This window comes from Electrona antarctica (assembly GCF_951216825.1).
Source record: "Electrona antarctica genome assembly, chromosome: 3".
Lineage (NCBI taxonomy): Eukaryota > Metazoa > Chordata > Actinopteri > Myctophiformes > Myctophidae > Electrona > Electrona antarctica.
Window position 1 is genome coordinate 33,336,378 of NC_136808.1, and position 27,601 is coordinate 33,363,978.

At 41.7% G+C, this 27,601-nt stretch overlaps 2 protein-coding genes across 4 annotated transcripts; both read left to right on the forward strand.

Moving 5' to 3' along the window:
• Window positions 1-719: 719 nt before the first annotated feature.
• crabp1b (cellular retinoic acid binding protein 1b) lies at window positions 720-11,332 on the forward strand. Its single transcript, XM_079497056.1, has 4 exons — window positions 720-853; window positions 3,569-3,747; window positions 5,395-5,508; window positions 11,158-11,332. Exons 1-4 carry the CDS (start codon window positions 784-786, stop codon window positions 11,209-11,211), a joined length of 417 nt encoding a protein of 138 aa, XP_079353182.1. The 5' UTR covers window positions 720-783; the 3' UTR covers window positions 11,212-11,332.
• A 4,177-nt stretch (window positions 11,333-15,509) lies between these two features.
• Window positions 15,510-27,035, forward strand: LOC306920332 (transaldolase-like). Of its 3 annotated transcripts, none has more exons than XM_079497047.1 (9): window positions 15,510-15,784; window positions 21,967-22,090; window positions 22,256-22,363; window positions 22,977-23,108; window positions 23,889-24,064; window positions 24,633-24,830; window positions 25,666-25,811; window positions 26,029-26,447; window positions 26,614-27,035. In XM_079497047.1, the coding sequence occupies exons 1-8, from the start codon at window positions 15,679-15,681 to the stop codon at window positions 26,059-26,061; spliced, it is 1,023 nt and encodes a 340-aa protein (XP_079353173.1). In that variant the 5' UTR covers window positions 15,510-15,678; the 3' UTR covers window positions 26,062-26,447; window positions 26,614-27,035. The 3 variants fall into 3 exon arrangements, with proteins under 3 accessions (XP_079353173.1, XP_079353174.1, XP_079353172.1); XM_079497048.1 differs by having other exon boundaries at window positions 26,029-26,443; XM_079497046.1 differs by having other exon boundaries at window positions 26,029-26,395.
• The last annotated feature ends 566 nt before the right edge of the window (window positions 27,036-27,601 follow it).

Genomic DNA, 27,601 nt, shown 5'->3' on the forward strand with positions numbered 1-27,601 from the left:
TGTGTGTGTGTGTGTGTGTGTGTGTGTGTGTGTGTGTGTGTGTGTGTGTGTGTGTGTGTGTGTGTGTGTGTGTGTGTGTGTGTGTGTGTGTGTGTGTAGTAGAGGGGTTTCAATGCACTTTTTTGCATCAGGGTAAAGTAACAAAAAAAGGCTAGTTTGGTAAAGTATGTATTGGTCAGGATGAACGAACCAGAGAGCCAACAAACAAACAGCCTCAGATAAGAGGTTCTTTAGAGAACTTTTTCTTTCCTACAGGCCATGGTTCATTCATGTCCATAGAAGCCCAGGTAATCGCCGCCGCAGTAATTCTCCATTGATGCCGCTAATGAGAGAATTGACATTCCAGACGAGGCCAGCCGAACTTATATGTGCACATCATTTACAAACGGTCGTTGAGACAAGGGCGTTTAATTCTCTAATGAGAACAAACCATTAAGTGTGTGTGTGTGTGTGTGTGTGTGTGTGTGTGTGTGTGTGTGTGTGTGTGTGTGTGTGTGTGTGTGTGTGTGTGTGTGTGTGTGTGCGTGAAAGGAGAAAGTGATAGAAGGGGTGAGGCCTGCACTCTCTGTGGGATCATTAGATGGTGGAGAGAGGAGGGGAGTGAGAGAGAGAGAGAGAGAGATAGAGAGAGAGAGAGAGAGAGAGAGAGAGTGGGAGGGAGGGAGAGAGAAAGTGGGAGGTAGGGAGAGAGAAAGGTTGAAAGGGAGCAGAAAGAGACAGAGAAGGAGGCAGACCGAACAGGCAGAGATTTCAAGGAGAGGACCTCGACACTCCAACAACAAAATGCCCAATTTCGCAGGCAACTGGAAAATGAAAAGCAGTGAGAATTTTGACGAACTGCTCAAAGCACTCGGTAAGATGATTCAATTGATTAATCTCTCACTTTATTTCATTATAAGACCCATGAGGCCGATTCTATAAATGCCTTCTAATATAAGTAGTTCTCAACACTTTCACGACTTTTTCAAAAACGTTAAAAAAGTAGATGTACCCGCAAGCTTGTAGATCTGCTATTTTTGAATAAACTTCTAAAATGACACAGATGCTTGGAGAACTTGAGAAATTGTGTTTGTTTTTCAGTCTATCAAAAAACAAATCTCCAAATGGTTGAAATGTATGTATACATTATTTTTAAATGAGCAATATTAATATTGTTAATATCACTATCAAGTCTGCTGTTTGTGCAAAAGAAGAAAATACATTATTCATGAATAGATGAATGAATAATTGAATAGATATTGAGTTTCAGATATTGACTTTTGAGACGTCCAGCTGTATTTATGATTGTTATATGGATTTATAAACCCTAAAAAAGTCTATTGTCCATGTCTCTGGAGGTTCCTTTGCATTAAATGCATTCCGATGCGATGCATTGTGAGCTTGTAGATCTGCTATTTTAAAAAGATTTGTATACATTGAAAACTTGCATACTGAGTACTTTTACTTTTGGTACTTAATTACATTTTGATGCCAATACTTTTGTACATTTGTACATTTCGAATTCCGTTCTTTTTGTATTGTAGTATTGATACAAAACATGTGACTACTTTTTCACCACTGCCAATGATATGCTTTGTTGTAAAGTGTCACATTATAGTCACAGACTGGCTTGGAAATATCATCTAACAAGCAACGATGTGTGATTGTTAGTAACCTATCTTTTGACTTAAACATCATTTTGTTTATTAACTAATTTTACCCAAGGATCAAGGTGGACGTTATAGTTGTAAGACACAGGTATAATACTGCTGTACAATTTTCACAAGGATCTTTGTTTTTGTTGCTGCAGCACTGTATTACTTTTTGTTAATATAGTGGCAATTAAGACACAAAGATTGAAATCCTCAGGGGGTCTAATATAAGCCTCACAGGGCATGGATGTTGCATCTCAATGATAGACTGGAAGTAAAGGATGAATGGGAACCTTCCCCTGGTCTAATTGTTTGTACTGTAAGAGCGTGACCGGCAGGGTTAATAGCTTTTTCTCCAGGCAGTCTGTTGGCGGGACAGAATCTATCAAGGTCTAGATGGGACAGCAGAGCTTAAACAAAACACTGAGACTCTGGCAGAATTCCTGGCACTCATCACCTTGTCACTGCATCTCCTCTGTGTGTTTTGCAACATCTGCCGATTAGAATCTCCACTGCAGCTGCTGGAGGCTCTGCTTTTATATGAAACCTGACAGAGATTTAGACTGAGACGTCGTCTCTGTCGGGTGGAAACCCCTCGTATGTCCAAAACTGTTACTTTTCAGCATTAAAATTCAAAAGTAGCAGATCCGCAACCTTGATGATACTTTGATGATTTTGTGCGACGTTGTATGATCAAGTAGGATGTTAATTTATGAAGAAAAAAAACAAAAAGTTAATAATATGGAGATAGGAGGTTTCTGCCCCGGCAACAGCGATATTTCTTACGCCCCCGACTTCCAAGAAATGATGTGACAGATTTTATTTATTATTATTTATTTTTTAACTACATTTTTATCCCACCATTTTGTAACCCATTTTTCCACCCCTGTGTCAATTATCTAATGTGATCCTGGGCTCTACACACCCTCTGCCAACCTGGGGAGAGCAACGGACTTGAACTCATGCTTCCTTCATGCACGAGTGCCCAAGTCGCTCCTTTACACCTGACAGGGTGAACTATGTGCCCCTAATATATTCTGGTGGTGAACATTTGGCAAAAATAGCCATTGTGATGTGTTGTGCCTATTTTGGCCAAAGATATTTGGCATAGATGGAAAAAAGGAGGGGGCCTAGTACAGAGCCCTGGGTCACTCAGGTCAACATAGGGGTTAAGTGGTTTTTAAGAACAATGCACCCTCGAGAAGTTGATTTCAGATGCACTGTATTTTGTTGTAAAACATGCTTTTTTGGCACCTGGCAGGCATACAAAAATGTGTGAACATTGTACTTATCGTCAGAGGTGAAATGAGGACAACCTAAACTGTGGATCAGTTTGGAAGCCTTGGTAGTGGTTAGATTCTGAACTCAGCTAAATCTGCCACTGCTGTTGGAATTGCCACCGCCTAGTCTTCACATTTAACCTTAAATTAAGTTATTCTATGCATATTTTCCCTAACTCTGAGTTGTTTTTGCAGATTAATCTGATTTCATCACAATCGATGCCCATCCATCCACATGTGACACGTGTTATAATTTATACAAGCGCTTTATTATCTGCAATGGTGCAACCATTAATGAATTAACAACTTTCAACATGACATCCCAATTTTGGGAATGTCATTATAGGCGATGGGATCCGCACGTAAAAAACACACACCTAAACCTAACCTTAACCCATGTCTAACCAATGACTAGTCTAAACTAAGTATGCAACAAAATAGTAAAAAATAGTGGATCTACAAGCTCTCAATGCGAGCTTGTAGATCCACTGTTCTTCTTGCTAATTGAGAAATGGGTCTGGTGACTTCTTTTTTGTCATCCCCTATTTCTTTCTGAAATTCTGCCTCTGTTTCTCACTATTGTGCATCCAAGTGTGAACGCCATGCTGAGGAAGGTATATGTAATAAAACATGTTGAGTACCTTTTCCCTCCACCAGGTGTGAACGCCATGCTGAGGAAGGTGGCGGTAGCGGCAGCCTCCAAGCCCCACGTGGAGATCAGGCAGAACGGAGAGCACTTCTACATCAAGACCTCCACCACCGTGCGCACCACCGAGATCAACTTCCTCATTGGCCAGGAGTTCAACGAGGAGACTGTCGACGGCAGGAAGTGCAAGGTGATTGGCCACCGCCGTGAGTCAGGATTAATACGCCATTTTTAAAATAACTCTTCTTACTTCCGGCCGGGCCTCTTCTGACTTCCTTCACAGGGGTTACCGATGATACTAATTAAGGCTCTGTTCCATTTAGTGTACAGTGGTTCTTTTCATTTCAAGGACCCTCATTCTGAGAGTGTACAAATGGATTTTAAACAGAAGAAAACCAGCACTCACGGAAATAGCTTTTAAGGCACTTGTTTATTTTACCATTGGTAGGTTGGGTATGGTATGCTGTAGCCCTGAAACATGACTGCCATGATAATCATCATGACAGTCATGACGCAACTGCAGCCTGTTTTACGCGATCGCTACATTTACAGTCCAAACGTGTATATAAACATTCCGTTTTCAAATATAAAGTACTCACAATTTGTCCCACGGGTGTTAGAAATTTGCTGGTACAGCGATTAGCATTGCTGCATCCCGCGTTGTTTAATAAAAAGCATTTTTATCCGAGCTCCCCGGCTACTTTTCTCAAACGGGGTTCGTTTGGGAAATACAAAGTTGCACACCGGGAGCGCACTCGCCTATTAGTCTGTATTGGCAGTGCTGTCAGCGTGCCTATATCGAACACACCCAGTGTTTCAGACTGCCACACTCCTCCCGACCGATAGGGGCGCGTAGTTGAAAGCCAATGGCAAAAAAACAGCTCGGATAAAAATGCTTTTTATTAAACAACGCGGGATGCAGCAATGCTAATCGCTGTACCAACAAATCTCTAACACCCGTGGGACAAATTGTGAGTACTTTATATTTGAAAACGGAATGTTTATATACACGTTAGGACTGTAAATGTAGCGATCGCGTAAAACAGGCTGCAGTTGCGTCATGACTGTCATGATGATTATCATGGCAGTCATGTTTCAGGGCTAGGTATGCTGCAAACAAGCAGCACACAACGAACGCGTTGCGGCCGAAGCCTTCGTCAGCGTTGGCTTCGGCTACAACCTTCTGTTTCTGTTTAAAATGTCGTTTCTGACTTTGCACCCGGTAAAATGATTAAAGTGAGTGAGACGAGATGGAGTCGTGCATGCCATAGATATATATAAACACTAGATAGCTCACCCGCGCTGTTGGCCAATGGAGAGCGACGTCGTTACGTGGCGGCCATCTTACCTCGGGACACATAACATTGTGTCTATGGGGCATGTACTCTTAAATGACCATAACGTGCTCAATTTTCACCCGATTTTCAAACGGTTTGGTTTGTTATAAACGTCAGAGACGTCCGCATACTTATATGCTTTTATACGACGTTCATATAAAAAACATAAATTAAGCAGATAAGCGTCCTGAATCATAGCCACGTTGACAACGTTTGCAATAAACCAACCCGTTTGTAAATCCGTCAAGATTTGAGCGAGTTATGACTGTTTCTGTTTGAGCTGCCATTGAACATACTGTACTGTAGCCCCGAAGTAAGATGGCTGCCGGATGAACGACGTCAGAAACTCCGCCTTGAGCCATCTAGTGTTTATATATATCTATGGTGCATGCTGCCTTCTATTCGAAGTGTACAAATGGAACCACATGGACCAATAGTAGTACTTACTTAAGTAAAACATTTGAGTACTTTTTCCACCACATACTACTTGTTGTCCACAGAGCCTGGCCACGTGGGACACAGAGAACAAGATGAGCTGCAGACAGACCCTGCTGGACGGAAACGGACCCAAGACCTTTTGGAGCCGAGAGCTGAAAGGAGACGAACTCATCCTGGTCAGTTATAGACTCATTGTTTAGGCATAATTTCCTCTCAACTTAACCTGTAAAAAGGTGGTTCTGCACCTTAGATACTCCACCGCCCCGTTCTGTCGAGGAACACACAAAAAAACAAGCCCTACCACCACTTTTACTGACATCCATGTTCTGATGTTCTTTGAATGCATCAGCACTTTCTCCTGCCAATGTTGTCTGCTCGTTTTACTCTCTTAATGTTTTTTTTTAAAAGGCTTTGCCTCTTTTTTAATGTGTCTATTGTTTTTAAATGTGAAGCACCATGAGTTGTGGAGAACGGTATTTTGCTCCCCTATATGCCCATGTGTATATAGTGAAAGTGACAGTACAGATCTTATTTATTGGATTGATTGATTGATAATTACAATTACTATAATGATCCTAAAATGGGACAAAATTAAACGCCAATCCGGGCTTGAAGACTTTTTATAATCGTTTGCCTGTTATCTCTCCTATGGTACCACATCAATACAGCATGGAATTGTAGACAAGATCTTAACCAACGATAACAAAATATTCTAAGGTTTGTGTCTGAGAGGCTAAATCTCATCAAATCATGGTCCGTGCTGAATGAATAATGGACGTAGAGGAGATGAACTCATCTTGAAATGATGAGTGAGACTCTTGTTAGTCACCGTTTCCTCTCAACTATAACCAGTAAAAGGTGGAGGACAGATAAACATGTTGGGCCATGTCTGTCTTGTGCCTTGTGCTTTAAAGGGGGATGAAACCCTATAGGCTTATTTTGTTTGTTTAACAGTTCAGCTTATTAATAATGGGTGTGTTACATTTTAAGCACATGTTGTTAATGTGCATATTGACATTACGGTTGACTACTGTGTTTCTGGACACATTCTGGCCATTATTAATTTGATTAGCTGCAGCTGCATTGCTTTGCTAGATTTAAGACTACCACGTTTATAATCTGCTGTAGTTTTTAACGTGAACTGGAAAACAAACTACAAAACACAAACCATCCATTGTAGTGTAATTTTACTGCACACAGTAACTCCAGTGACCAGTCACACAGTAACTCCAGTGACCAGTCACACAGTAACTCCAGTGACCAGTCACATAAAAGATCTCTGAGCAGATTAAGCAGACATTTAAACACTCTTCACTAAAATAGTTGCTAAGTAAAAAAACGTAAATTTTGACTATAGTATACGGTCATTTATCATTAAATCATGACACAACATTTGTCCCTGATGGCTGCTGTTGCCTAAAGGCCAAACCGCACCAATGCAATAGTCACAACTCCTTGCAACAATGCAACTCCTTTGCAACTGCCATTGGGGATATAATGGTTGCATCTTGCAAGGGGTTAGCCTGGTTAATAAACCAGACCGAATCAGCCGTTGGCAAAAAAAAATTGCCTACCAGCGGATTACGGTCTGGCGAGGCTCAGTAGCACGCCTCTTTCCTACAACCGAGAACAGGTCGGGCCAATCGGGACACGGTATGCAATATGGGCGGGCTTTGGTACAGTGACGTTCAATGCTTGAGACCTTTGACTGACAGTAGCTCTGACCAATTGCGTCAAAGAGAAAATGTTTGAACCCGCCCCCCGGGAAATGAAATCCAAGTGGAGCCAGCCCAGACTAATATACCGCGACAGTGTTGTGTGATATTAGTCTGACTTATTAGCCAGGCTAGCAAGGGGTTGCATGGCAAATCTAAAAAAATCTAAAATCCTAGATTAGTCTCATGTCACAACATATTGTCCAGCCCCAGAATGGATAATAGCCAGGAGTCGGACACTGGGTAGAGAGGGTGTAGGAGACACAGCACAGATCTCCACACAGAATGAAACAGCTATAGGCCACAATGCAGCTACAGTATGGTGGACACACTATCCTCTCATCCACTGAAACGCCCTTACATCTCATCTCTGCTGCCAGTCCAGTCAGCGCCAAGTCAGGATGTTCATGAGGAGGTGCTTGTGATAGAACCCAATAAATGTCTTTCATTCAGCAGCAGCCACAATGATTACTTTATTAGCATTCACTTTACAAAAGATTATATATGGCTATTTCCAATATATATAGGGTTTAAGTACGGTAGGCCCTACTACTGTAGTTAACTCATAGTGTGTCATGGGTTTATTTTCATTATAAAAAAGAAACAAAGTAAAAGCAAAGAAATTCAAATATCTCCAAGTTCTAAAAAAAACAAGTGAATTGTTTGACAATAAAATAGTACGATCATTTCCTGTGACACCTCTTTAACAGCTCCATGGAGACTGTGAACTCTGTTAAAATCATTCACACTCCATACCTTACATTCCATCCGATCACTCACATCACCACACTTACATATAGCAGAAACCTCTTTTTTTGAGTGGTGCAACCACTCCCTTACGGAGCTATGTGTGTGGCTGGGTGGGTGGGTATGAGCACGAAAATAGCATGGTTGTTTTTCACCACCTGTGCGCAACCTAACACACACACAAACACACACGCACATATTAACTGTATATGTGATGATTTCGGGTGTGCCAGTACAGTACAGTGACAGTACAGTACAGTATAGTAGAGGCCGGGTACAGTAGAGGGACCCCCACACAGTAACTAGCCGGAATCCGCCCGGCCCCCTGGGCGCGTTTCTGGGGGTCTGGATATTCCGGGGACCCACCCGGGGACTCCCTGGGGACCCCCAGAGACCCCCACATGGTAACTCTCATTTCTCTACCGTTTCGGACGTGGGGCGGCTTGCCGGAACCGGGCCGGGACCCTGGCTGTGGTCCTGTGGGTCTGGATCTTCTGGGGACCCCCACACGGAGTTGCACCACTCACTTCACACGGGTGTGACCCTACTTCACACTACTGCAGTGTCACACAAAAGCATCAAAAGTAGCAGATCCACAAGCTCCAAGCGTGGCGTGGAGCAACTTGTAGATCTGCTACTTTTGCTATTTTTTTATTTGAATCCTGAAAATTAACAGTTTTGCACATACAGGTTTCCACCTGATGGCGACGATTTACTTCAGTAACCTTTCAATACATTTTACATTTGTGCCAAATTGGAGAGAACAAGTAACAGTTTTCAAATGATTTGACTACATTCCAATTGCACATTCACTAGGAGAGAAGCTGCAGACAATTTAGTTTATTTCTATTGGGATGAGTTATAATTTATAATTGCATTCTGATTATTAAAACAATTAAGAAGTATAACTCAATACATGAGTGGTCTTTTCACCAGATGCTTTCAAAATTTTACTCAAGGATGTATCTGGATAACTACTAAAAGTAACAATACTTTTCGTCTCTGTCGGGTGGAAGAATTTTCAGGATTCAAATTCTAAAATAGCAAAAGTAGCAGATTACAAGCTTGAAACGCAGCGCGTTGCGGATCTGCTAGTTTTGATACATTGGTGTGATGCTGTAGTATGATCAAGTAGGACACTAAGAAAAATAATAATGGAGATAGCAAAGTTTGCCACTTACATTTTATTAATTGTATTATTAATGTATTAACAAAAACAGAGAGATCTTGTTTAATTCTTTCAGACATTCAGTTTAATTTTTATTCTTCATCTTCCAAATATCATCCCATCTATAATACTTTCTCCTTAAAGATGTTACTATCTATGTATCGTGTAAATATATGAGTATAGTTTCCTAGACGTCTTGTCACTCTATAATCTAACCATTTTTCCCATTGAAAAGACTCTCTCTTCATCCTCAAGTTAGCAGTCACCCTCTCCATGTCAAAATGCTCAGAGACTACTTGAAGCCAGTCATCTACAGATGGAGATTCTGTCTACAGCCATTTACGAGTAACAGCTTTGTTTCCCTGCAGCCATGAATATTTTCATAAGATACCTGTCACTGTAATTTCATCTGGTAAATCTCCCAGATATAGGAATAAAAAGGACTCTAATATTTGTATACCCAGAATCTCCTGTATAAGACATCATTCCAAAAGGTATGAATTCCAGAACAACCCCAGAAAACATGATAATGGTTTGCTTCCACCTCGCCACAGTTTCTCCAGCACATCTGGGGTTGCGTGTGCTTTCATGTAAACAGGAGGGCCCGTTGGTGTTTTATAGACCAGATGGACAACAGTCCCTGGTTCCAGTAATGCTTGAGTCCAGGTCCTGACGTCGTGTTTAATTTTTTTTTTTACTGACACTGAGTAATAATCCCTGTGGGAAAGTAATCAGGGGAACATTGCAAACAAGAGCCTCTTTACTGATGGGACGCAGATTTCTTGCTGTTGGGTGGAAAGCTTGTATGTCCAAAACCGTTACTGTGTTCAGGATATGGAAAAAAGGAACCTGTGTTCCTCACAACCGCCTTGGTAGCTTGTCGATCAGATATTTTTGTTACTGCACGACACTTGTATGGCGAAGTAGAGCATTAATAATAGATTTTTTAAAAATGGAAATATTGAGAATTGGAGATACAAGGTTTCTGCGCGACAACAACAATGATTTGTACCAGAGAAAGAAGGCTTTGAACCAACAAGTTTTTTTTTATTGAGGATGAGGGTGTGAGTCTATTGGATCCATTCCATGTGCAATGAGACGGATCTGTTGGAGAAGGGTTTAGATTTTTATAAGATCAGATCATGAGTTTTGCTCTGGTACCAGCATAGGTCACATTGCATTCTATTCTCTGCGGTTTTGTCATGTCAAAACATATTTCCCTCATGTCATGCTTAATGGAGTGGGTGTAAGTGATGGTTTTATGTTAAAACGAGTGTTAAGTAGCTCTATATTGTGACAGTAATCATCATTGCTATAGAGTAGGGGTGTACGTGTCGTGTAACGATACATTTGAACAGCGATACGACACGTATCACGATGCATGGTTGAGGATACGATAACTGGACAATATTGGTCACTCTCTTATATAGTTTAGTCAATTCCTTAAACACTTCTTAAACTCTATTTATACTTCATTGACCGAAGTCCCACAGGGGACTTATCCGTTTTCCCCCTCTACACCAAATGTCTTAGCGGATATACACCAAACTCACAACGCTGGTTTCAGACATTGTTGGGTTTTGGTATGATATTTGTTTTCATTTTTCACGGAGCATTCAGATTCCTCTGTGAACAGAAAGAGAGCAGCCATGTGGTGTTAGAGCGAGAGGCTAAAATAGAGCTAATAGATCCCTGTAGTGTAACACTGATGATGACACGTACATCATCTAACGGGGGACTTTCCTCACATTCTTCTGGTACACGAGTGAGGAGCAGGGTTGATGTGTGTGTTGCAACGATGATAATAATGGTAGTGGTGTTTGAAAAAGGAGCATTTGAGCATTGTGATCTTTTGTTAATTGGCTATTTTCAAATGGCCGAAAGTGGAAAGTGGTTAAGTGTATGTTTTGTGATAATAATCAAAATCTACAAAGTAACTAAGTATTCAAATAATTATAGTGGAGTAAAAGTACAATATTTGCCTCTGAGATGTAGTGGAGTAGAAGTAAAAAATACTGAAAATTAGAAATACTCCAGTAAAGTAAAGTAAAAGTACCTCAAAATTGTACAGTACTTGAGTAAATGTAATTTGTTACTTTCCACCACAGCGACGATTTCATACCAGTACAGGCCAAAGAATAAATGAGACTGTTGATTTTAATTTGTTGTTTTTCTCCCAACTTCTTGTGTTTCAGATGTTTGGAGCTGATGATGTGGTGTGTACACGGGTCTACGTACGCTGTAGCTGAACTACAACTTGTCATGAATATTCCTGTCTATATAAAAACAAAACATTGTGTTGCAACATTATTATAACCTAATTTGATATTCAGAGTGCATCGTTTACACAAACATAACTATAAAACACAACTGGACATAACTATAATTTTCCTTATATTTAAATTGTGTTCACCTTTGGAAATAAAAGATGAAAATGATGATCCGTTTGTGTGAATACTGTTGGTATTTATGTCCATTCGTACAACTTTCTTTCCAAACAATTGTGTATGTACAGTACAAGCCCAACCTTGGTAGAAGTTTGGGTTGTGTAGTTACCTTAGTAACAACCCTCGCCCTAAATCCAGGTCGCAATGAAATGTTCGGACATCCCGCCCAAAAGGTTCAGTCCAGAAGCCAGGCGTTTGTATATAGGTGAGCCCCTGTTTCTCTGAAATAAATGAGAGAGAGAGAGAGAGAGAGAGAGAGAGAGAGCGAGATGAGTAATTTACAAGACACACAGAAGTACAGTAGCAGCCTACTGACTACAAAGCATCCCCCAAACGTCCTGTAGAGGTCACTGTCACATTGCCAAAGTGTTCAACTGAAACAAAGCATTGAATCTTGAAACATTGTCCTTAAGTTATTATGTAGCATACCAAGAGTTATCATAGGAAATCAATGATCAAAAAATACTCAGTGAGTCATGTAGGCCCAGGACCCGGGTACAAGAATGGTGTCAGAATGAGCTACATCTAAAGCTGAATTATGCTCTGGTGTGCTACCAGATGTGACAAAAATACAATATATATGTAATTCACCAAACCACTTAAGCACATCTATGTTACATTTGTGCATTTATAATGACTATATATCTCTTTTCTACAAATAGGCGATCTACAGCGCAGTGAGCTTTTAGATCAGCAGATATTTTCGGGGGACATAATGTGAAGATTACCGAGTATCTTGTTAATAACTAAGTGTTCTTGAATCTTTAAACAGTGTCATTCATATGTAGGAGCGGCAGCATTGATTGATTGATTGATTGAAATATTTATTAACAGTTTGCAGAATTACAGTACATTTCAAGCACAAACTCAATACAAAGACTGTTAACTGTGAGTGGACGACCCAATTAAGCATTACACTTGCAAGAGGGTCCACCTTGATCAATTCATCAAAACATTTAGAGACGTACAAATAGACACTTCTATATAGTCAAATAATTGGAATTCATCATAAGGGAGGTAAAAAGGGAAAAGAAACATATACAGTGAGGGGAAAAAAGGGTGGGCGGTGGGATTCAGATTTTACGGAGGCCAGTTTCGAATTGCTGCCGTCCGTAGGTGCCCTTTGAGAGCGGTTTTGAAGGAGTCAAGGGATTAACATGTCTTAATGACTGTTGGTAGAGCGTTCCACATTTTGGTGGCATAGGAGCGAAAATAATTTAGTCCCTTGTTTGTGCCGAATCTGGGTTGTACATGGTTCGTTGCACTTCCTCTGGTGTTATGGGTGTGGACTTCGTTAACATTAAGGAAGTATCTAGACAGGTACATGGGTATCTTGAGATGGGTATAGATGGGTATCTTGAGCATACCACGTGTTATCATAGTATCAATAGGCCTATACACAGTGACACACACAGTGACACACGCACGCACACACGTGCGCGCGCGCACACGCGCACACACACACACACACACACACACACACACACACACACACACATTGAAAAACAGAAGAGGAAAAAAAAGTTGTAGGCCTACTTTGTAGCTGACCACCTGACCTCCTCTTGTGAGTTCGTGTCGCAACCCACAGTTTGAAAACCACAACCTGTCGTCACTCAACGCCAGGCTGCACCTGTAGAAAGCCTGGTTTCTATTCCGATATAAACAACGTGATCCGGTATAAATCTCCGCCTACCATATCCGGTAATTTCCACACACACATACATGCATGCATAATTTCCGTGTCCGCTCTAAAGGCAGACCGGATCAACAACCTGCAAAGGAAGCTGACCCCTGGCGCCGCGGACCCGACAACCAATGTTGCCAGGTCTGCTTATTATAAGTGCCCAATTACAATTGTAAAATATTGTAAATATAATATTGGGATTGATTGATCGATCAATTGATTGATTGATTGGGGGCTGCATATTCAATTCATCTGCATTTGCAGGGGGGGCTTGTTTCTAAAGTGTTGTTGCTTATGTTGGGGCTTGCTTCCTAAATGTTGTTTAAACCAGTGGTTCTCAAACATTTTCAATTTCATAATCCACAATCACACCACTAGCTGGGTCCCAATTCGTTATAATCGTGCACTTGGTGACACGTTTTTGATTTTTGGCATGGTGTTAGCTGTTAGGTATGGTTATAAGGTTTTCAAAAAGCATCGCAAACGAGTTGGGCTCGCCCCCTAGTGGTCCGTTTTCAATGAATCTAATATTAATTGGGCCAGTATATGGTTAAAAACCATAATAAGGGATAAAAGAAAAAAATCAATGGATTCTATTAGTATTGGGTATGCTAAATAACATACTAAAATGTAGGAAAAAATTACTTCTGGAAAGGCATCATTTTTAAGATGGCGTCCACGATGGCTGCCGTGAGCTTAAAATGCCTATAAACTGGGATTTAATACATAAAAAATCATAACAATTATGCACTTGGTGACAAGTTCTTGATTTTTGGCATGGTGTTAGGGATGGGCATAAGGTTTTCAAAAACCATCGCAAACGAGTTGGGCTCGCCCCCTAGTGGTCCGTTTGCAATGAATCTAACATTAAATGGGCCAGTATATGGTTAAAAACCATAATAATGGATAAAATAAAAGATTCAATGGATTCTATTAGTATTGGGTATGCTAAATAACATGCTAAAATGTAGGAAAAAATAACTTCTGGAAAGGCATCATTTTCAAGATTGCGACCACAATAGCTGCAAAATGCTGCTAAAGTATATGGTTAAAAACCAAAATAATTGATAACACACAATTGGTGAAGTGTCACCAAGTGCATAATTGTTATGATTTTGTATGTATTAAATCCCAGTTCATAGGCATTTTAAGCATCTTGAAAATAATGCCTTTCCAAAACAGTGTTGTTTTCGTCGACTAAAACTAAGACGAAAATTATTCGTCGACTACCTTTTTCCACCGACAAAAACTAAATGGAAACTAAATGAAAACTAAGCTGTGATGACTAAAACTAAGACTAAATATACTGACAATTTAGTCAACAAATAAAAACTAGACTAAAATGTTAGGAAGGGACTAGTGGACGAGAGATCCAGTATAAGTCGTTTACACTTGTTTGCATGCTGAAAATAGCCGATCTACAAGCTCACAACGCGTCGCAGCGCAAATGTAAAATCAGTCATTATGACGGCATCAAGGCCTGCCAAAACACATTTTAGTCGACTAAATCACCTGTAGATTTAGTCGACTAAAATCTCATGACATTTAGTCGACTAAAACTAAACTAACACTAACACATTCCAGGTGACTAAAATGTGACTAAAACTAAGTGAAAACTATTCAAGAGACTATGACTAAAACTAAAATAGAAATTTGATGCCAAAAACAACACTGTTCCAAAAGTTATCTTCACCCACATTTTTAATATGTTATTTAGCATACCCAATACTAATAGAATCCATTGGAAAATCTATTTTATCAATTATTTTGGTTTTTAACCAAATACTTTAATATTTGATTCATTGCAAAGGGGGCGAGCCCAACTCGTTTGCGATGGTTTTTGAAAACCTTATAACCATACCTAACACCATACCAACAATCAAAAAAGTGCACGATCTTGTTGATTTTGGACGAATTGGGACCCAGCTACACAGGGAGTTCCACAAAACACGTTCAACCCAGATTCGGCTCAAACAAGGGGTTAAATTAATTTAGCTCCTAACTGTGAAAAAATGTGGAACGCCCTACCAACAACGGCCATTAATAAATGTGAATCCCTAGACTCCTTCAAAACTGCTCTCAAAGAGCACTTTATACAGGCGGCTGCAATTCGATGGACCACCAAATTGTAATTTGTACATGCCACCGGACCACCCCATCTAAAAATATTTTGTGCCAGGGACCCCCCCCCCCCCCCATACCAGATTTGTTTGTGTTGTTAAATTGTTTAAAAAAAAAACGTGTCACTTTATTTCGAAAATATTTTGGAAAATAGCCAATCGGCTATTTTCAAATATCCAATGGTTTACAGTGCTCATGATGTGGCCTAATTAATCCTATTCAGGATATTGGGGCTTGTTTTCATAAACCTGGTCTGGTTGCTTATTTCTCTCGCAGAATATGGCAACACTGCCGACAACTGAACTTCCCGTTCCCCTTTTCCTTCTGTTCTGTCTTTCGTGGCCGCCGCAGGGAGACAGACAGACAGGCAGCGACCCATCCATCCATCCATTCCAGACAGACAGACATTCCGTCCAGTCTCACGTGTCTCTGTGTATAAAAGCAGCCTCTGTTCGCTCGCAGCGATGTCGACAACGTCGGTGTCACCAGACAAGAGGAGGAAGATGGAGTCCGCGCTGAGCCAGCTGAAGAAGTACACCGTGGTGGTGGCAGACACGGGAGACTTCAACGGTACGTACCGACGGTAACAGCGCCGGACGGGTCACCGCTTTGGCCGTAACCGCTAGGCAGGCGACACCTCGCCGAGACTGTTACGCAAGTTAGTGTGAACGACCGCCAGTCCGCTTTTTACCGTATAACCTCAGATCATCGATCGATATGATGAGAGCACATTGAGTCCTGTTTTTTGGTGTTCCGACCGGTTCCGACGCGGCGACGCAATCGCTTGTCGACCGGCATAAGTTACTGGATCAGTGGTTCATCTTCTTGTCGGCAAGCGACACCGACGTGCGTCGTGCAGGTGCAACTAAAACACACGTGGTTTTGACAAGTTGACGAAAATAGACAATGTTCGAATCTGATAATCGGATTGCCCGGCCAGCGTTATCGTTCCCTGACAGACTTAAAAGTTGATAATGTCATATGTCGTTTAAGTTGATGTTTGTTTTCTTCACTACTTAACTGGGTTAGATAGAATGATTGGGGTCGGGAAAGGGTAGTTGTTAGTTTTAGAATACGCCCTCGTCTGGATACCCTCTCAGACTACTACTGCCTGCCTGTGTGGTGTCACACTGGTGTAATGTGGTACAAATGTCTAACTAAATTACCGGTACACAATGCTGTAAGTAACGATAATGGTAGTTGCATCACCACGTGATGCCTGCTGGCTGCCCTCTAGGCGGGCATATTACATGTAGGCAGGGGATGATGCACACACACACTGCCAATGCCATGCGTTTGCAGAAACATATACATGGGCATTGTTTTTTGGGGTGCCAGAACAGGCTTTAGATTAGATATTTATTTACACAGTAAGAAATCCTATTGTCGACTATACTTTATATTGTTCCACATGCTGAAGGAATTGTTTATTGGGATTTGGGAAATGTAGAGCACATCTCTAATTGTAAACGTTTGGTTTATCAATCAAATCAAAACTTTTGCTTTCGTATCATACACGATTGATACCTTGATCCAAGGCACAATCTTGTGTGTGTGTGTGTGTGTGTGTGTGTGTGTGTGTGTGTGTGTGTGTGTGTGTGTGTGTGTGTGTGTGTGTGTGTGTGTGTGTGTGTGTGTGTGTGTGTGTGTGTGTGTGTGTGTGTGTGTGTGTGTGTGTGTGTGTGTGTGTGTGTGTGTGTGTGTGTGTGTGTGTGACGACAGTCATGTGTAATACGTTTACCGGTTTGCTCAGCAGTGATGTAAACCAAACCTTGCCTCATGTTTCCTCATGCGTCGTGCCTTGCAAGTCACCATGACAAGACAAAATGTTTTCCTCATTCTCCATTCAGCATGTTATCTGTTCTAGAAGATCACTGGTTCTTAAACTGGGGTCTTGTCTTGGGACGCCCAGGGGTCCTTGAGGAGAGTCCCAGGGGGTCCCCTGCAAAATGAGGAAACAGTTTAATTTCTCTAAACTAGAAGTTTAGCCCAATGAGCCAAATGTTTATGACTGACTACTAAGATCATAGGTTTCACTCTCCACTCTTATCAGCCCACCTACTGTACAGTATAGACACTTATAGAATTCCGTAATCTAACCTAACAACCATGGGTGTAGCTTGAACTTGACCCCAGGGGGGGGGGGGGGCGAATGTCTGGGGGGGGGGGGGAGAGAATGTCTGGGGGGGGAATCCCGTGATTCTTTTTAAACCGGCATTGACAGGACACTGCAATCCTGCAAGTTTGTTTATTTACCCGATTGCTGTCAGTGTTGCCTTATAGTTCACTTTCTGAGTAAGTGTCGATTCATACTCGTATTTTACCGCTGTTTCGGCGCTGTAGTGCTGAAATGATTTCGGCTCGTCAGAAATTTTCAGTAGCAAGTTAAGTTTCCTTAATTTGGCTACAAACTCATTTTTGTGCAGGAGAACTCAAGTGGACTACTGTAGTGTTCACAGCTCTTCATGTATGTTTGAGATGGTTTAATTTACACTTAGGCTGCATAGTGGTTACTGTCTAATCGATGTCCTGTCAGCTGTTTGAATATAAATACTTTATGTATTATACTTTATAGAAATGTAAACCAGTAGGGTTGCATTCTTGTAGTTGAAACATCAATAGTTCATTAAACCATTTAGTGACCACTCTTAAACTTCTCGATAGAGATAGATTAGAGACTGTCAACCTCAAATCCATCAAATTATTGGCTGTGACAAAAATAAATCTTCATAAATTCAAGGCTTCGTGGGGTGTGTAATTGATTAAAAAAAGTTATTTTGGGTGAATTGAGTAATGGGGTGAATTACTCCTTTTTTTTTAAAGCCCAAACTGCACCAATGATTCGCCACTCCTTGCAACACGCAACTCCTTGCAACCTTTATCCACAATGTAAGTTGCAAGGAGTTGCATTGGTGATGTTGTGGTTGACCTTAAAACAGTTTTGTTGCAAGGAGTTGCGACAAGTTGCAAGGAATTGAAACGGTAATATGGGAGTTTTAGCATTCAGTTTAGGCTGCACAGCCTGCTTGCTCTGTTGCTCTGTGTGGACCCGATTACCGGTAGGTCACTGCTGAGTATGAGTATAGCATTGGTGAAGCACCTTCTTTACTTGCAAAATGTGAACTAGTGCTTTTGCTACAGAAGGTCTTTTATAAAAGTATTTAAAGTATTTTATATGGAGAGTTTAACATCCATTTTTATTTTATGACCCTTTCACACAGTCACATTTTTGTAGATATGGTGAAAGTGCCATCATTGGGAAACCTGGCAGTTTGCTCAAGCATTCTGTAGAAAGTAGTTGCCAAATATTCTGGCCTCTATGTCAAGTTTTCTCTTTAGATTGGCCAAATGGAGAATATGTGCAATTTTGTGTGTGTGTGTGTGTGTGTGTGTGTGTGTGTGTGTGTGTGTGTGTGTGTGTGTGTGTGTGTGTGTGTGTGTGTGTGTGTGTGTGTGTGTGTGTGTGTGTGTGTGTGTGTGTGTGTGTGTGTGTGTGTGTGTGTGTGTGTGTGTGTGTGTGTGTGTGTGTGTGTGTGTGTGTGTGTGTGTGTGTGTGTGTGTGTGTGTGTGTGTGTGTGTGTGTGTGTGTGTGTGTGTGTGTGTGTGTGTGTGTGTGTGTGTGTGTGTGTGTGTGTGTGTGTCCCGCCTGCCCGCCCAGGGTCGTTTCAAGTTTCTATTATCAATAAAAAAAACCTTCGGTTAAATTAATACAAAATATGAGAAAGTAAACGGTATCCTCACACATTAGAATGAATGAATCTAACATGGTTAAAATGGAGTTTGAAGTTACAATGGTTTTGTAGAGTTGTTAAAATAATATCATATCAAAGTACTGAATCAAACAACTTAACTGTCTTGGGTACTCACAAAAGCCCAAGTAGACGTTACAATTACCCCAAACATGTTAAGTGAAACAAGTGATTATTATGCGGTTATAGATTCACCTTTTTTGATATAGTGGATCAGTTAATTGTCTTTTAACCACTTAAAAGACAACATATCGGGTTGACTGGGGTCTCCCAGTCCAGCAATCCTATCAATGGCCCTTTTTTTTTTTCTCCTCTAAAGTCTAAACCAAATATATTCTCTGAAAATTACAGGTCTACAAGATCACAACGTATTGCAATGTGACACGTTGATAGCTTGTAGATTGTAGCGTGTGCTGTTTTTGCCAAATATTTGCCCCACTATAGGGACACCAGGGTTCAAGTGGTTTAACTTACAGCTGATTGGCAGAGGCATGCAACCAAAATGTGGCATATCTAGTTGTAATCCAGTTAAGAGAAACTATATATTGGTGTAAATGCACAATACGGTATAGTCTGCTGAGTTTGCATAATATCTACACTTGGAAATGGAAAGTACTAGAAACATGATCGATCACATCAAGGTAGACATTTTTAACACTTAGCGCTAGCATTTATTGATAAATTATGATAAAATTCACGCCAGTATTTTTCCCTGTTCAGCTCTTATTTTGAAGAGTCAAAAATCTAGACCGGATGTTGTGAACTTATGTTGGGGTGTGTGACGATGCAACATCGTTCTGTTTGCTGCGGGTGCTGCTTTAACATGATGCAGAAGGATCACATCGTCTGCTCTGGGCCGTGGAATAAACCTTGTTTTGACCAAAAATGCCATCTGGGACAAGGAATAGGCGATTGAAAGAAACTGGGTGATTATGGCGATGATCTTAATGGTGCGATTGCCGTAGGGCTATGGCGTTAAGGGTAGCGCATGCTTTTTAAAGTGAATGGCACATCGAGTGGCAAATCGAGTGCAAAAGCAACATGCAAATCGAGTGGCAAAGCAACATGCAAAGTGAGTTTAACATTGTTTAACGTTGTTTAATGCAATCAGATTTTCTGTTTGGATGCATGGGTTGTCAATGCCAGAAAGTAGTCAGTAGGCATTCCAGCATAACTTCCGGGTTTGATGATGATGTCACACTCATACCCTCTATAGACGTATATTATTGGCAATGACGTCAAGTGGGTTAATCACTGCAGCCAACAAACATGTTTTGACCCCACAAAATATGTATTTTCTATCAATTACCCCTATCAATTACCCACCCCATGAAGCCTTGAAATCAGAATATTTTGTCATTGTACAAGACTATGAAATGCATTGTCAATCCTGTGTGTGTGTGTGTGTGTGTGTGTGTGTGTGTGTGTGTGTGTGTGTGTGTGTGTGTGTGTGTGTGTGTGTGTGTGTGTGTGTGTGTGTGTGTGTGTGTGTGTGTGTGTGTGTGTGTGTGTGTGTGTGTGTGTGTGTGTGTGTGTGTGTGTGTGTGTGTGTGTGTGTGTGTGTGTGTGTGTGTGTGTGTGTGTGTGTGTGTGTGTGTGTGTGTGTGTGTGTGTGTGTGTGTGTGTGTGTGTGTGTGTGTGTGTGTAAAACATACATTAAGACATATTGCACAGTTTGTTCTTGCGTTTATGACCTTTAGCACCTTGACCTTATACTGTACCTGGGTGGGATGAGTCCTTGAGGATGCTGTTGGCTCTTCTGCTACAATGTCTCTTGTAGAGGTCCTCCAGAGATGGAAGAGGACATGCCATGATCCTCTGGGCCGTGTTTATGACCCCCTGAAGTGACTTACTTTCTGCCACCGTGCAGCTGGCAAACCACAAAGAGATGCTGTAGTCGTAGGACGTAGGTCAACATTGGGATGTTTTGGTTTTTGTCACATAACTAAGCCAATAATTTGACTAGCATTGATTCCCTATGGAGACTCAAAGGATACTCTTTGTGTCTCCATAGGGAACCACTGCTTACCTTCTGGCCTGCTGAAACGGAAGCCATTGTTCTCACATTCATACAAAACCTGCCTACCGATGATGTCACTAGCAGCGGCAGGTTTCTAAACACCTGGCTGAGACCCAGAGTGAGTAGACAGAAAATGAGCCATCTCTTTACTTTTGAGCAGTAGTGAGGACCGATTTATATGAATCAAAGTTGAACATGGGGTTACAGCGCCCACCTCACTACATGAGCTGCTGCTTGCAGCTGCAGGTTCCCATCAATTCAACACAAAGGCCTGTTGGTGTGCGATAAGCAGGAACACAGGAGGCTTTGTTTAAGACAACGCCCACCTTGGTTCTCCTCCTGCATTGGTGCACTGATTGATTGATTGATTGAAAATGTTATTAACAGTTTGCAGAATTACAGTACATTTCAAGCACAAACTCAATACAAAGGCTGTTAACTGTGAGTGGACGACCCAATTAAGCATTACACTTGTTTACAACAGGGTCCACCATGTTCAATTCATCAAAACATTTAGAGACTTACAAATGGACACTTCTTTATAGACAAAGAACAGTACAGGAATTCATCATAATGGAGGTAAAAAGGGAAAAGAAACATATACAGTGAGGGGAAAAAAGGGGGGGCGGTGGGCCGCTCCACTACATTAACCTGAATGAATGTGTAGCATGCTGGCCTTTTAAACCTGCTGTGTTTCACCCACACTTGACATGTAGCGTTTACATGGTATGTTTACAGACATTTTGCACCTGTGTTGTGTGTGTGTGTGTGTGTGTGTGTGGTGAGCGCTCCTTCAACTGCTCTGGTGTCCGCATCAGCTGAGTGGTGTAGTTTGCTGTGATTGGAATAATACACATTCTGCAGCCCTGTTCTAGTCATTAGCCCCTTTGGGGTCATGCAAACAAACCGATGCACACATGTAACAATGAACTGGTTATGTCTGCCATTCGTAACTTATTTTCCCCAATGTGCAAATCTTGCAGCCATTGATGAGTACAAACCACAAGATGCAACAACCAACCCGTCTCTCATCCTGGCTGCTTCCAAGATGCCAGCCTACCAACACCTACTGGACCAGGCCATTAAATTTGGCATCGCAAAGGGCGGGTATGTGCGTTCAATCACTTAACAATGCCATCAAGACCTGCCAAAATACATTTTAGTTGACAATCAACTTTTTTGACTAAAACATGATGACAAATGTGACTAAAACTAAATCAAAATGTTCCTTGTATTTAAATGTTCCTATTTCCTTTCTGTCCACTTGTCCAGGACTGAGGAGGTGCAGGTGACTAACACCATGGACAAGCTTTTTGTGAGTTTTGGCCTGGAGATCCTCAAGAAGGTCCCTGGCAGGGTCTCTACTGAGGTGGACGCAAGGTCAGGACAAAGCAACTACTAGAAACCTCTTATCTCCATCGTTGTTTTTTCGTAAATGCCTAACTTGATCATACGACAGCATCACACAAAGATCAAAAGTAGCAGATGATCCACAAACTCGTTATGAACTTGTGGATCTACTACTTTAGTTGGGAATTTAATACTGAAAAGTAACAGTTTTGGACATATGAGGTATCCACCCGACAGAGATGACTTACTAAATTAGTTTAATCATGATGATTTTATTCACTTTATTTTGATAATAGTGGCTAAGTAGAGGCTTCACAATTTTCATTCAAGCATGTGGGCTGTCGGTAAGCTTGTAATCGTTCAGAACATAAAGAGCATGGCACAAACCCTGTTTTTAGAAAGTTTTCTTTAATATTTTCATTAACTTTTTAGTTTGTTTTTTTAGACAGCAGGCCATCATGGACACATTTAGTGAAGGTTGGGCATCAAATGTGAAAGTTAATCATCTTCTCTTAGGTTTAGATTGAGCTGTTGGAACAAGCATCTACATACAGTACAAATGAGTGATTTGATACATACATTTGCTGTGTCCTTCTTTTCTTTGATAAAGATGATATATTTGCGGTTTCCTCTCTTCTTACAGACTGTCCTTTGATAAAGACGAGATGATCTCCAGAGCGCTGAAGATCATTGCTCTGTATGAGGAGGCAGGCATCAGTAAGGACCGTGTGCTCATTAAACTCTCCTCCACGTGGGAAGGCATCCAGGCTGGCAGGTCTGTTCACTCAACTATACCATCTACTGCATCTATAAAAGTCTCTGTTCGTGTGTGTGTATACGTCTGTAATCCACGCAACTCAAGAAGTCTGACATCTGCATAGACTTATTTGGGCATGCCTGACAATTAACATCTTAATCCGGTTAATGATATAACCGGATCGCTAAAATCTATTTTGTTTTTTGAGGGCTGTTGCTAGGCAACGCCTTGTGCAGCACTCGGCGCCATGTTTCGCGCATGAGCGCAGCCGCTCACTTCCTTGTTTACGGCCTGAGAACTGTCTATTCTCTCTAAATCTATGTCACTGTCCATGATTTTGATCAGAACGGCAATGTTCTGTCCTCATTTCTGACTTAAACAAGTAAAGCATCTCGTTTGGAATATTAATGCTTCTAAAGAGAGATCAGATGTGATGGCGTGAGGTAGTAATGGAAAATTATACCTCCCGGTTTGGGGGGGAAATGGAAGGCGGGGCTTTTTAGCGTAAAATCTGCCTCATCTGCTGGGCACTCTAGCACTTTATTTTGAAAAATTCACAGACTGGCTAATATGTACAGTGAACATGAGGAAGTGGCTCTTCCTGGTGGCTGAGAAACGTTTTGTTTTGTTTGTTTTAATGTTTATTTGTATTTTATTTGGGTACTGTCTGCCGATTCCAAGTTGAGCACTTCTGCTTTGAGCTGGCTGAAGCACGCTGGACTTCTCATTGTTCTTCATCCAGTGTCGTGTTTTATTCGTGATATTTGTGGTGTTTGTTTGATGTGACTGCTGCCACAGGGAGCTGGAAGAGAAGCATGGCATCCACTGCAACATGACCCTGCTGTTCTCCTTCGCCCAGGCCGTGGCCTGTGCCGAGGGCAAGGTCACTCTGATCTCCCCCTTCGTCGGTCGCATCCTGGACTGGCACAAGGAGAACACAGACCGCAAGAGCTACGAACCACATGAGGATCCAGGTAATGTCTCAAGAACAGATGATGACGAAACCATGACTAACAGATTCTATGAAAATTCCTAAAACTAAATGTAAAACCAGATTTAGCTGCTATGTCTGTGAACATCACGCTAGCATAGCTACTTAGCAAAGCGTCCGAGACATTGCGACAGTGATCAGCTGTGTTGACAAGGGAATAGGGGGCTCTTGCTGCCACTCAATCACAGTGCTTAGAAGCCCCGCACGGCCAGGGTTTGTAAGGAAATCAAGCGCTTCCCATGCCTAGTTCAGCTGCTGGATCACTGTGGAAAGAAATAACGCATCTGGGATTGATATAAACTGATTTAAGGTGTAGATTAGTCACATTTAGTACATCTAATCAGAAACCAGCCAATCAAGGATTGGGGCTAACCGTTTTAGAACTTCTATTTTCAAATTTAACTGCTATTTTCAGATTTAGACTGAAATCTTGTGAATTTAGTCGCCTAAAACTAGACACTTTAAATATGACTATTCAAAAGACTATGGCTAAAACTAAATAAAAATTTGCTGTCAATAATCAATGCTGATTCTGATCATCCCGTCGTTAGGTGTGGTCAGTGTGACCAAGATCTACAATTACTACAAGAAGTTTGGCTATAGCACGGTGGTGATGGGCGCGTCCTTCAGGAACACGGCCCAGGTGAAGGCCCTGGCCGGATGCGACCTGCTCACCATCTCCCCAGGCCTCCTGGGAGAGCTCAGCAAGGACCACGGCACCGTCGCAGAGATGCTCAATGAAAAGAAAGGTAATGATCAAGGTCATCGGTGTGTCCGTACACGGACAAAATTAAATTACTGAATGCCGACGTTGTATATTATTATTAAATAAGACTTCTTCCTTACCTAAATGTACCCCGCTGTTTGTGCCGCTTCAGTGCCGCTGCATGGTCATTAACACCTTGACGGCTTTAGATTAAAAGGTGACATATTCCGAGGCTGCCGGGATTGTTTATTTACCTTTGGAGCATACGCCGGAGTATTTGCGCCTTGATCCATGAAAATCCCCCTGAATATAGTTCCATGAATTGTTGTCGAACAGAAAAATATGCCACTGCCGCGATCCAGAACAACAGGCAGTGAGAGCTGCTGGAGTCCAGTTGAAACTACCGTTCACTTGCATTGAACTCATTTTGGCCTCGTCACGAGGTCCGCAACAAATCCGCTATTTCTTTTTAATTATAAAAAAAACAGCTAATTAAACACATAAAACAAATTACGCAGGGCAGAAACATAGATGAAATAGCGTGGAAAGCGGGTTATGCAGCAGAACTGTTAACGTGTGAATGTATAATCCCAGAGTAGTAGACTAGTCAATCATTGCGGACAGTTTGTAAATAAAAAATAAATCCACATTGACAATGTCACAGCCAATCACCCGGTCCACTCTGGTATTAGTGATTACTCGAGGCTCAAGACATCGGGAGCCGCTCCAAACCTGCCCAATAGTCACTTCTTGGGGATGGACCCGGCTCCAGGTCTGTTCGGATCCCGGGTATTTTCTGATCTCGGGCTTAACCGAAGACCTGTACTCTGCAGTATACGTGAAGTCTTAACGTACCCTGTGTGTCTCTGTGTGTGCAGCCAAGGCCAGTGACGAGAAGAGGGTGAACATGGACGAGAAGGCGTTCCGCTGGCAGCACAACGAGGACAGGATGGCTGTGGAGAAGCTGTCTGACGGCATCCGCAAGTTTGCTGCCGATGCCATCAAGCTGGAGACCATGATCAAAGTAAGAGAGGGCTTATTATTGATCATGGGCTCAGGGCTTATAGTATGTCAATGGAGCACGGGGGGAGAATACTTATGAAAACTACAGACTGACGTAACCACTATCTGACCTGGCCTCTGTATTTTGGGCACATTGGAAAAAACATGGACGCAGGATGATGATGATGCCGTTTTTGTGTAGAACTGTGCCGAATGTTTCGCCTCTGTGTCCCCAACAGGAGAAGATGCTTAACGTGAAGAACGGCAAGTAAAGATGCTTGACGTCTGTGATCCAGTCAGTTGGATGCCATTAGAAGATGGAAGGTCTTCACTGCTACCTGAGAAGGTGGGATCTCTGGACCACTGGGGTCTTCTTTAACACAGTCCTCTTCTTGGTTGGACTGCGCATTCAAATGGACAGCCACCTCCTCACCCCTCTAGACTGGGACTGACTCGCATTTCCTGTTTTCTTTTTTAACCATAATTATGAACCCTAGCGTCCCTCCCTTAATCTATTTTTGCCGAAGACATCTTAATGTAAGGTGAAAACGGGAGGGGGACCTAGTATAGAGCCTTGGGGGACTCCGGTCAAGTGTGTGTGTGTGTGTGTGTGTGTGTGTGTGTGTGTGTGTGTGTGTGTGTGTGTGTGTGTGTGTGTGTGTGTGTGTGTGTGTGTGTGTGTGTGTGTGTGTGTGTGTGTGTGTGTGTGTGTGTGTGTGTGTGTGTGTGTGTGTGTGTGTGTGTGTGTGTGTGTGTGTGTGTGTGTGTGTGTGTGTGTGTGTGTGTGTGTGTGTGTGTGTGTGTGTGTGTGCGCGTGTGTATAGGGTTTCTACTGTAAGTGGTTAATATTATGCTGATGCTTTGATGAAGTATGTTGTTAAAAGACCGTCTCTGTCGGGTGGAAACATGCGACCAAAACCGTTACTTTTCATTTCAGGATTCAAAAATAGAAATAGTTTCACCTTGTGGATCTGCTACTTTTGATGCTTTTGTGTGATGCTGTTAGTGTGATCAAGTAACTTGTTAATTTCTGAGAAGTTTCTGCCTGACAACAAGGATATGAATCAGTGGAATAAGATTGAGTCCAGTCTACTGGGGTGTAATGGTGTCCTGTGACTGCTAACTAGAGGCCCAGGAGTTGGATCAACATTTTGTGACCAAGACAAATTTAAATTACAACATTCCTTAAAATATTGTATGCGCTTTATTGATTCCGTAATTAAAACATTTCTGGTTGGAAAATTGAGTTTGTCTTTTTCTTTTTTTTTCTCTCAACATTCCTTGTTGACGGGGCAAAATGTTTTATGTTAACTTTCTTTCAGTGAAGTGGACCATGTTTAAATGTAGGGATTTATCAAATGCTTTGTCATGAACTGTAGTTGACATGAACTCTAGTTGACAAACAAGGTAAATGGTTACGTAACTGTGTAAAGACTACTGCTGCACTAATACCATTCGGGTAAACCTCAAACTTAGCATATGTCTAAATGACATGCCAGTCTAAACCACATTTTGTATGACCTGGAGATAACCTGATTGGCTTGGGGGCCAGGATGGAAAAGTGTCTAGGTACACTGTAGGACACTTGGTGGGATGTTCCATGGGGGCCAGGAGGGAGAACTGTCTAGGATAGGACACTTGGCACGATGGCAAGGGTGTTTTTAACAGTTTCACAGAGCATTGTATTATTAATGGCGGAGACTAAGACCTCCTCCCTTAGTAATTTGACCCATTATCATACCAAACTCCCATGTCGCTGGTCTAGCCAGTCTAACGTCATTCTAATACCTGCCAAAATTACAGGAAACTCCA